Source organism: Stegastes partitus, unplaced genomic scaffold (assembly GCF_000690725.1).
Source record: "Stegastes partitus isolate 25-593 unplaced genomic scaffold, Stegastes_partitus-1.0.2 Scaffold784, whole genome shotgun sequence".
Classification (NCBI taxonomy): domain Eukaryota; kingdom Metazoa; phylum Chordata; class Actinopteri; family Pomacentridae; genus Stegastes; species Stegastes partitus.
The window spans coordinates 216,668-228,253 of record NW_007578515.1 but is presented as its reverse complement, the minus strand read 5'-3'; the positions used below and the strand labels follow the sequence as shown (position 1 = coordinate 228,253).

The 11,586-nt window shown below is 39.0% G+C and overlaps 1 protein-coding gene across 1 annotated transcript in view; it reads right to left on the bottom strand.

Moving 5' to 3' along the window:
- col14a1a (collagen, type XIV, alpha 1a) overlaps window positions 1–11,586 on the bottom strand; it is a gene marked incomplete at its 3' end in the record, with an annotated part of 185,450 nt that overhangs the window by 85,797 nt on the left and 88,067 nt on the right. Inside the window, exons 24-25 of the mRNA XM_008292091.1 lie at window positions 6,380–6,526; window positions 2,957–3,031 (exon numbers count right to left, since the gene is read on the bottom strand). Of these exons, the coding sequence (XP_008290313.1) occupies window positions 2,957–3,031; window positions 6,380–6,526 (222 nt within the window). The remainder of the gene's footprint in view (window positions 1–2,956; window positions 3,032–6,379; window positions 6,527–11,586) is intronic.

Genomic DNA, 11,586 nt, shown 5'->3' with positions numbered 1-11,586 from the left:
GGAAAGGAAAGGAAAGGAAAGGAAAGGAAAAGGAAAAGGAAAAGGAAAAGGAAAGGAAAGGAAAGGAAAGGAAAGGAAAGGAAAAGGAAAGGAAAGGAAAAATCTCTGATATCACCAGGATTTTTTCATGCTTCCTTTCTGTGTTACCATCTGTCTTGAACTCTTGCTCCACTTTCTGTAATTTCTCCTCCATCTCTTTACACTGCACGCCTTTTTCTCACTCCTGCCTGTCGCAGCCACTGTGTCTCTCTAACATTCATCTTTCTTTCTGCCAGCTCCCCTCTGCTTTCTGTCTGCAGCCCTGCCTCTGCCTGTTTCTCTCATTATAACCATCACTTGGTTTCATTCCCTCCCTCTCGCTGCTTTTCTTGTCCATCTTCCTCCTCTTTACTGAAAAACACCCACCTTGCTCCCTCTTCCCTCCGTCTGTCCTGAGTAAAGGTTGCCTGTCATTACAGATGGAGGCGTCGGCCTGACAAAGGTCAGAAACTTAGACAGAGATGCTTAGAGACGAGCTCAGCAGGTGTGTCGGTTCACGTCTGCGCTGCAGGGCAACCTTTTACCTGAGTCCATCAGACGGGAACAGAGGAGGAGGACCGTCTGGGCGGCAGGTGAAGGGTCGGACTGTGAACTTAAACCCTCTTTTTTTTTTTTCCTGATCTTTGCAGGCTTGTCAAGCGATTTGTAAAATATTTTACCAGTTCTATCACTTGAGTTGTTGCGCTTGAACCGAAGTAATCATGTGCATCACAGTCATACTTTGGGTTTGCTCTGTTTTCCTTGATTTAATGACCAACTGTAAGAAAATTAATTAAGCTAAAGCTGGGTGGAAGCAATCAGGTTAGCTCTGCTCAGCCTGAGGCTAAATGGCTAAATGTTTCCTTGTGTATCAGTTTACCCTCCTTGATTTCGTTACAGCGCTGCCCACTCCCCAAATTTCCTCTAAGTTGCAGTTGCGTAAAGCAGCTTGTTGGTTATTGTTATGATTATTTACCTACAGCTTTGTGTACTATGGTTATATTTTCCGATGTGGTAATCTCTAAATTAAATATTTCTGTTGCCTCCACTGACAATTCAAATCCTCTGACAGCAAGTATCTGCCAATTACAAACCCTACTCAGTACCGCACACCTCTGTGGGGCATCTAACTTAATACAATTCATATAATATGGCTGCATCTCGACTTAAAACTTCTGCATTACAGTTCAACTTGTTATGTTTCTACAATGTGAATATTAAATATTTTTTGTTGTTTTGTTGTCAAAATCCAAGTTCGATAGTGCCTTAAAAGGGCAGCAAAACAAAACAGGCAAGTCGTAAAATCATCAGGTTTCAAGACACAATTTGGTGTTTAAGAACTAGCAAAGTGTTGAAAGAGGAAAAAAAACGTTTTAAAAGAAATGAAAGATGATTTAAGTAAAAATCAGGAAAGCCTTTCTGATAAAAGCATGTCTTAAGCAGAGACTTAGAAGAAGTCACTGACAAACTAATCTACATAGATTATAACAGAGCCTCCGGGCTACAAAAAATCCCCCATTTTCAGCTAAAATGTCTAAAGACCTCTGCCCAATATGGTACTAAGAGGTCAGACATACTGCTGGAAGAGAGGCCATGAAGGGCCTAAAGGTTATATTTATATTAAAACATAGCAGGGGCCATGTTGGAGGTAAGAGCTGAGTTCTGTACAGTCTGGCATCCATCAACAGATTGTATTTGTTTAGGCAGATAAAAATGCTGCTGAAGTAATCCAGGCGTGACGAGACAAAAGTGTCACAGTCAAAAAGTCACTGTGTCTTCAAAAGTTAAGATAGATCATAGTTCTTAATATATTTCTAGGATTATAACAGCAGGATTGTACAAACTTTTTTGGGCAGTGCTAAAAACTTAAGATTACTGCCAAACTAGATGACAAAGTTCTTTGCAACAAGCTTAAGTTGATGCAAAAGGAAACCAGCTGATGTCAGAATCTGCTGTGACCCAACAACTCTGTTCAAATCTGATTTCAGTCCAATTTTTGACATCACAAAGGCAGTCATTCAGAGAACAGCGCATACCAGGCTCTGAGGATCTAAAGGGCAGGGTGTCATCAGCATAAAATAGAACACCACATTGTTAAATAGTATGAACAATTAAACACATGCAAAAAGAAAACAAAATCGGTCCCAAAACTGAGCCCTGCAGTACACCACACCTAACAAATGGAGGATGTTCACAAGTTACAAAACCTCCTATTTGACAGATATGATGAATAAGACTGTACTGAGGTACAAGTACACGGACTGAGCACATGCCATCGTCAGCTGCCATTAATCAATCAATCAATCAATAGTACTTTATTAATCCCTTACAGAGAAATTCCATATACAGAGAAAAGGTTATCGGTAACCGTGAGCGGTGCTTTCTCAGGATGATTTGATAAAGTACAGCAGCTGTAGAAATCACCGTGTTAAAGGAAAGCAAGTCTGTCTGTAAGAGAGACCACGTAGTTGATTCAATTCATTTTGACTGTCAACTAAATTTTACATCTGAAAACTCACAAGAAGAGATTCAAATGTTGATTCAACTTAAGTTCTTAGAAATATTTAATGAAAAAATAAGATGCCAAAGAGCAAAGAAAAAAAAAAATTATCCAATAAGCCTAATAATGCTGCCTCACTGGTCAGGTTGAAAGAAGTTATTACCACCTTACAAAACACTGGCAATTAAAATGCTGCAACTATATTGTGCTGTAAGATGTGGATAATTTCTATTTATGACTCACTGGAAAGCTAGTGTGTGCCTAATGTTTACTAATGTGCATTTTTAATGATTCAGCTGAAGTGCATATATAAAAAGCAGGCAAAACATGAATTAAAATGACCCCAGTGAATATAAAGTACTGCTAAGACTACCTTCAACACTATAAATTAATTAATACAAGAGTGTGTAATGTGTTTATTATTGGCTTCTTGCTCACCTTCTTTAGCGGGTGGGATGGTGGGAGGAGGCTCTGTGGTGGGAGGTTCGGTCGGAGCCTGAGTGGGCGCCGGCACTAGAAACACAGACACACGGGAAACCAAGAAAAGGTCATAAATCACGACGGCAGTGACGAGTAGCACCATCATGCTGTCTATCTGCCCACCACAAACACACAGTAAATAAGCTGACACACTGAGAGACAGCGGCAGCCTGGTTCTGTTAAGCTGAAAGTTTCCTAATCCTCCTCTTTCCTCCAACAACTGAACCCTTTACAGACACTAAAAAAAAAAAAAAGAAGAAGATTTCGGGTGTAATCTGTACTTACAACCTCTAGCGGTCTAGCTGCCGTGTCTTGGTTCAGTCTATCTTTCTGTCCATCACTGACTTACATCACGCTTGATCTTTCTGCATTTGTTCAATTTAAACTGAGGGACAGCAAAAGCTCTATTTTTATTGTCCATCTAGAATCTGTCTGACCAGAGGATGTGTTCATGAGTCAAACACAGCCTCAGGTTGAGGTTGGCCTCAGTGTTGAGCCTATTACCTTTTAAAAATCAGTGGGTTCTGTCAAACCAGAGTACAGTGAGTTAATCATCTTGGAAAGATCAGCGACTGCACAATAAAGAAACACGTACAACATCAAATAAATCAAATGGAGGGCCACTACTCTGAAGAAAGACGTTTATATTGAGTGAGTATTTAAAAGGTTAGCATGTGCTAGGTTCACTGTCTCTCTTGCTTCTTCTCTTTCCTCCACATCAGGCGATTGGTATAAGACACTATTATGGATAAACAATTTAGGGAAAATGTGTTATTGTGATTCTTCTGACAGATACTGCAATTTGTTTTGCAAAATCATTTCTTAAAGTACGGAAGCCGAGAGCGGTCATGGCCGCACATTTTTTTCAACGGCGTTCGTTTTCTCGAGATAGCAAGATAATTATCCCGTTGACAGTTCCGGCTGTCACTTCAGCCTTCATCAGAAGTTGTCGGACTTCCTGGTGTGACGTATTTTATATAGACAGCTGACCGGGAACTCCGACATGACGTGTCATGAGAACAGCTGACCGGGCACGACAACTTACAATGAAGCGCTGAATCCCAGGTGTGTGGGAGGTCCCACACACCTGGGATTCCATCCTGGACCGGGCACGAGCGGGCAAACACAAACACCAATTATCTCGTTATCTCGAGAAAACGCTTCTTGTTATCCCGAGATAGCGTGAAAATTAACTCGTTATCTTGAGAAAACGGTGAAGAAAGAACAGTAGCGGAAAACGACCGCTCTCGGCTTCCGTAGTAAAGTCTTCAATACATAGTTAAATATTCTCCATTTAATGCATATAAACATGTGATGGAGCATTACCACATGAAATGCCACCAAAGAGGGGACAAACATGACTCTGAATCCTGGGTCACATGTATAATATAAATCCTGAATTGCAGCTGTTGCGATTTGCTAATTGCATGGTTTCCATTTCAATTTGGCATTGAATAATTTATCAGTCCTGGAGAACATGCTGAGAAATTACCGTGTGAAACAGTAAGAGCCGTTTGTTTGCCCATCTACAGAGCTACTGCTGTGTACGAACACCAGCAAACAAACAGAATGGACAGTGAAGGAGATAGTCACTGAATCTGATTAAAAGTATTAATTTAGAACTGCTGACTCCCACACAGTAATGTTGTGGTGACAGAAAAGATTCAGTGGAAATCACTGAGCTCAGAACTGGTTCATGTCATGTTCCCTCATTTTCAGTTCAATTCAATTCAACTTTATTTCTATAACATGTGTCATCTCACAGCGCTTAACACAGTAAGGTGAAGACCTTGTGAATTTTTAACAGAGAACCCAACAATCCAAAGCTGCCTTTGGTTCCTTCTCTCAGAGCAACAGTGGGAAGGAACCAAAAGAAAAAAAAACCAACAGAACCAGGCTCAGGACAGGTGGCCACCGGTTGGCGTGAGAGTGCAGATTTTATTTTAAACAGTATTGTTAAAAAACTATTAAACTGAGCGCTTCAGTAGAAGGCAACTGGACTTCTCTTTTTGGTTCTTAAAGATGCTTCACCTCTCATCGAAGAGGCTTGATGGCAGAACTGAGGAAAATTTGAGGTTTACAATGAGATGAATGACTGAGGATCTAAGCAGACATAAAACTTTTAATTCCAAAAACATGATACCAGCCTAAGCAGAAGAAGTTTATAACTATACTTCAGTACAATTATGTTCTCCTGATGGATTTGAGCTTTCTGTGATTGAGTCTTCGTTCTCTTTAGGGACACGAGACACCTGAATTTGCACCCAAAATGTTGTCCAAACTTTCATTTATAATTGCCAAAGCAGCTTTCATGATTCAAGTGGATTAAACAAAAAAAAAACTGCAAAAAAAGCATCCTGAAACATCGAAACGCTGGTTCATGTCGGAATAATACTGTCACAAGACCCCTGTGTTTGGTGAAATGTTGTAGCTGTAGTGGGATTTTTACTGTATAGACAACAGACATGGCAGATTTGTGTTGTATTAACATCACAGAAGACCGCTGAAATAATTATAAAACACTAGAAATCACAAGATAACAGTCGTCCCGTGGAAATAGAGGTAAAAGTTGTGTTTCTAACTGATTCTTCTTACCCTAAAGACAAACAGTACACTTTTTACTTCTTCTTTCCACATTTGTCAGACAGCTATAAGTTAAAATGAGCTTCCTTCCCACCAGCTACAACATAAAAATCCTGGTTACGTGTTTCAGTAATGATTACGAAATATCGCAATATATCTCTTAAAGCGACTATTTTGCATAATCGCTACATTTAGTTTGGATAATTACGTCCACTTTCCTCAGGATACTTTAAATGAAGAAAAATTTTAACATTTCTTCGCTTGTCTGTGGACCTACAACGACTGCTGAAGCCAAACTGTTGGATTTAATCACATTAGTGTGAATGTGTGTGTCCGTGGGAGCCCAAATCTATCTATTCATCCATCTATAACCCTGGTTGTGAGGTGAGTCCTCCGAGGCCCCGGAGCTGTGCAGTTCACCTCAGCTCATCAGCTGACCAATGAAGTGCAACAGCAGAATCTATCTTCTCGGAGAGGGAAGGATGAAGAAAGTGAAGAAGGATGGAGGCAGAGGAGAAAGTTGCAGAGGTGAGATAGATGTGCGGCAGAAGGTGGCTGCAGGGGGGACAGATGGAGGAAGAGGCTGGACGGAGGCTGGGAAGATTAATTGGGGAAGATCAGGGACGGAGGGAGAGAAAACAGAGAAGAAGGAAGTGACAGTGGATGAGTGTATAAAGAAAAAGAAGAAATAGAAAGGTTGAGTATCGGTCAACCAGAGTTAAAATGTTGATGAAAAATGGACCAGTTAACTATTGGACATGAGAACACAAATATAAACAGGATGTAAAACCAACATACGTGTCATGTCAGTGATGGAGACGGAGGGTCCCTCCATTTCCTGTATTTGTGTGTGAACGCTGATCTGGTATTGGCTGCTGGGAGTGAGGTCATAGAAACACTGCCGGGAAGCTCCGCCCCCAAGGCTCATCTCCTGCTTCTGATCATCTGCAAGAAAACAACGAATCAGAAACTTGTGAAAGAGTCAAATGAACTTCTTCACTCTCAGCCATGTTCTGTATCCCAGTTCAGCCTGAATGCTGAAGAACAATCAGAGTTTTAACATGCTTTGCTCAAAGGCTGTGAACTGGTGAAGCACGTGTGTGTGTGTGTTTGCACTACTCTGCACATTTTCAGATCATCTGCTAAAATCTGCTCACTAACTGTACATAAATACACTCTAAATATGCATGTATACATTGTTTTACTGTATGAACTCTCTGAACCCCAAAACCTGCTGGAGGGTTTGAAACATGTATTATAATATATATTTTAAGTTTTCAGAGCCAGAACCCGTAAAAACAGAACAAAACACATCACACACAATTTTCTGACAGTCCTTTAACTATCCATGTGTGATGTGCAGTTTGTATTGTCAGTTGTTCACTCTAAGCATAAAATAATGATCTTCTGATTGATCACAACTGAACAGCAATAAGTCACTCAGACAATAATCACGTGACAAAGGTTCTGTGATTTCTGGATTGAACTGCAGGATGTGTTAACATGGAGCAGACAGGAAACAAGCATGGAAACACAGTGAGAGCGAAATAAAACCTACATAACATGATTGCAGCAAAATTAGAGAGGGCCAAGTTGTCAGGAAATTGTCAGAACATACATTTAGCATGGTGACATATCTTTTTAGAGTTAATGTGCAGAGCAGAGTGAAAAATGTCTCGTTTGTTGATTTATAAAGCTGAATATTTCTCACATGTATAAGCATCAGTTTTGTCAACTATTGATAACCGTGGAGATTTGGAACAATGTGGTTCATATTGAGTGGATGTTTTCTATCAATGTTTGTAAAATATTGAATATTTGTCCATTTAACTGCGTTTTCCTGAACAGAAGACGTCTCTGAGTTCTGTCTACGTCTGGTCATAGTTGTGCTTTTTCCATAGAAATGCAGTAAAAAAATGAGACAAAAATGAGTGAACTAGGACGGAAGTAAGAAACTAGAAAGAAATTAGTGTAAATTAATACATGTTTGGCAACGGAAGGTAGAATTTAGGGCAAATAATGTCCGTATTTAGCTCAGTTGAAGCTTCACGTTGTTGATTTTCTCGATACATCGAACTCCTTCGGTCTGCGGCAGATTCATCACAAATGAATGGAGCATGACAACAAACACAAGGAGACCGACTGCAGCATGTGCAGCTTTATTCATTGATTGCACCTAAATTAAAGTAACCAAAGAAAATAGAAAACACTTTCACATCCACTGAAAAAAAATGAAATGAATCGCAGTATTGATTTCTTTTCTCTTCTCTTGACAATTTCCTCTGGATTGTAGACGGCAAATACTTCCAATTTGGTGTTTATTTTGCAAAGCGGTAGAAGGACGGGATCACAGGGAAAAGGGAAAGAGAATTTATATTGGCAGTCAGAAAGGGACAGAGTGGAAACTAGAAGCTTACATATACAGTACACACTCTAATGGCTGTCATTTGTCAGTTTCATTAGTCTAATTCTATTTCCTAATGTGTCTCTCATCTTGGAGAGTGACAAATTAGCTCCTCCTCCTCCTCAGAGGAAGCAGCCATAGATAATAGAGTTTAGGGAAACAGCTGTCACTGAGACTCTACACTTTTCCATCTGAGAAGGTGTTTAAGCAGCTGGTTGGCTCTGCGTGGATTAAAGCAAATCTCTAAACTGAACATCCAGCCACCGCTCGGGCAGCAGAGCGACGGAGATAAACAGAACAGGAGGAAGGTGGAGGAGAGAAGTCGTCCTCCTTCGCTTTAACGCGTTTCCTTCCAGCACTTTAATTCATGTCTGTGATCGCTGCATTTATCAGCCAACCCTCTATTTTCACATTTACTTGAATCAACACTAACTTCCACCGGAGCATCACTGCAGGAACATACTTTAAAAACAGAGCTAACCTCTCATAGAGGCCTTGTTTTCTGTTATTCTGTTATTAATAGCAGCTGCGTTGAATTCTACCCCAACATGCTGCTTCACTGACACACCGAGCAGAAACAGCCTCATTGTTAATGTCATAGGCTCACCTGTGTTTACCCTCATTTACAAAGTCTGCTATCAATTATGTTTTTTACTGAAAAGCATCAATGGGACACATACAAGGATCATTTTAAGCTTAATGACCCATTTCTTTGAAAAAAAAAAAAGTTTGATTCTCGTTTAAAGCAGTCAACACCAAATTATTAAATTTGTTATTTTTGTTTTGCCTTTGTTAGGACAGGACAGTTGAGAGAGAGACAGGAAAGTGGGGGAGGAGAATCGGGGAAGGACTTGCAGCAAAGAGTCATGAGCGGGATTCGAACCTACGACCACTGTATCAGCCCCTTTACGTGGGTCGCCAGCTCAACCAGTGACCCCAAATTATTACATTTTAGGTGGAGCTACAGTTTCTTAAATTTCCAGTGTATTCTTGTAACATTCCTATAGGGATTTTCTCCGAGTTTAAAAGGTGGAAAATATATATTTTTAACAATTACAATTTAAATAAAGTATTAACATGGTGGAAAACAACTATTTGCTACACTATAGGAAAAAAAAAAGTAAAAATCCCGCAACATGGACACCACTGTACACATCTGTCTACATAAATATATATTTTCGCTGGTTTCAATATAATTAAACAGTGTCTGTTTACAGTCTGTAAGAGAAAGCACTATTTGTAGAAATATGGATTTTTGATATTATTTGATTTATTTGATTTATTTACTTTTACAATTTACATGGAAAAAAGTACTTTTTCTGTGATTTTATAAGTTATTATCTGTAACTTACAGAACAGCAAAATTCTGTAAAATTACTTTTTTCAATTTTTTTCTTTTTGTTTTTTTCATTCTCACCACTTTCAAATAATGACAAAAATATATTTAATAAAAATATTGTTATCTTTATCTGATTTAAATACAGCTAAACAGTGTAAATGTATAATATGATTGGAAATTATTAAACATAATATACTAATACTTGTAAAAACAGATTTTTGATATGGACACTATGTACAGATTTTTAATGGTCTAAATGTAAATTATTATTTTTTTCAGTGATGTTGCCTGTTATTATCTATAACTTTACAGTTAAAAAATTTAAAATAAAAGTTACATCAATGATTGACATTAAAGAACAAGCTACTATTATTATTATTTTTATTTTTTTTTACAATTTTTTTTTTTTTTTTTGATGTGGGCACACACTACAGTTTGGGCCTTGATTTTATTTTTTATAGATAACCTATACATCAATCTGTAATTTAACAAAACAGGTAAAATAAATAAATAAATAAATCTGTGAAACAATAGCAAATTGTTGATAAAAATGTGTCAAATTCTAAAAACAAACAAACAAAAAATATTGATTTTTTTTTTACAGTGTATATAAAGACATAGAAAAGTACTGATGTCTATAGCAGAGAATGGAGCCACACTCCTTCTGTGTGTGTTGTAATCTGAGCTTCTCTGTTCTATGTTTTGGCAGCCGGTCCAGCTGTGTCCAGTCGAGTAAAGGTTCTGTTTTCTTCCCTGAAAATGAAAATGGTGGCGGCTTCTGCAGTGGGAAAATGAACAATGGTTCGGCCTGTCCTAAAACTAGTGCAAGTTCCTGCAGCGGAAAACTGCCTAATGTTGTATATAGAACCTTTACAGAAGGAATAGTGCTTCTTTAGAGGCAACACTTAAAATGGGCCCAACAGGGGAACCATAAAATGCAAATGCTTCATAGAGAGATGACCTACGGTTGTTTTAATAATTTGTACCACTTTTAAGGTCGGCCTTTACAGCTCTGGAGAAATGTTTATGGCAGTAATGAAGGTTGGTGAAGCCAGCACACCATGCAGGCCGCCTGCTACGAGGTGTTCCAGCGTTTATGTCCACAATATTCCACTGATATTTGAAAACTAAACCCAGGGGCAGATACATAATCAAAAGACTGAGCAGAAATTGAGCTGTCAGCTGGGTCGGTGATAACCAAAAGTTTTACACGGTATTTCCTGGAGTTGGTTTTGTAATGCAAAGTCAAAGTCATCTCAGAAAACCATCAGGAATTCTGTCATTACACTGTAGATTTTATATGAGCATAAGCTGCACAACCAATAGCCCTCCAAGGACAAATAAAAATAAAATTTGAACTTGAAGTTGTTCGCTGTTTGTGGATCAGCTCCAGAATACCTTCTTGTCGGCAGGACAAACTGTGCAAGAGTTTTATTGATTCAATGGGAAAGGACAAACTATGACAAACGCTGGGTTTAGATGGGTTTTTCCTTTTCTGATTGATTCGATTGAAATACATTTAGCTGGATACAGTAGTTTCTTTCTTTCTTTTCCTCCTTTGTCCTGTTGATTAACGGAGTGATCTGCGCATTCAACAGCCTCTAAAGGTCACGCGCTGTGTTTTTATTCGTTGTATTTCTGACATGTGCGATTCTCAGAGCGGTTTTCTCCCATGCCGTTTATTGCGCGTATCATATCTCCCTCACTGTCTGCAAACAGAGAGATTTATGAATATCCTTTACAACGAAACCCGCCGCCATGTGAGAGTGACAGAAATATATAACACTTATTTCCTCGGAGGCTCGTATCAATGTGAATCCAGACGGCTGCGAGAGGTGAACGTAACCAATACACATGTAGCCGTCACACACGCACACATATAAATATATATAACAGAGAACCGACTGGTCTTTGTGTTAATAATGAACAGAGAAGACGTTTTCACGAGGACAGATTGTAAATCTATAAGGGAACGTAGAGTCTGAATCCAACCACCTCCCAAATGTCACGACTCTAGTAAAGCTTTTGATTTACCGACTGAATTGTATTCCAGTCACTTAGCTGGCAAAAGCCTGACGCTGAACGGTGGAATAGTGGGGATGACGGGTGAGAACAGCTAGCGGGTGACTGTGTGTCTGCATATAGGACAGCTGAAAAAAATATGTCTGAATTAAACTTTCGTCTGATGATATTCTTGTTTTTGGTGAGTTAAAAGGTGTGATCCGGACCATATCTTGGTTAATGTGACTTCTAAACAGGTTG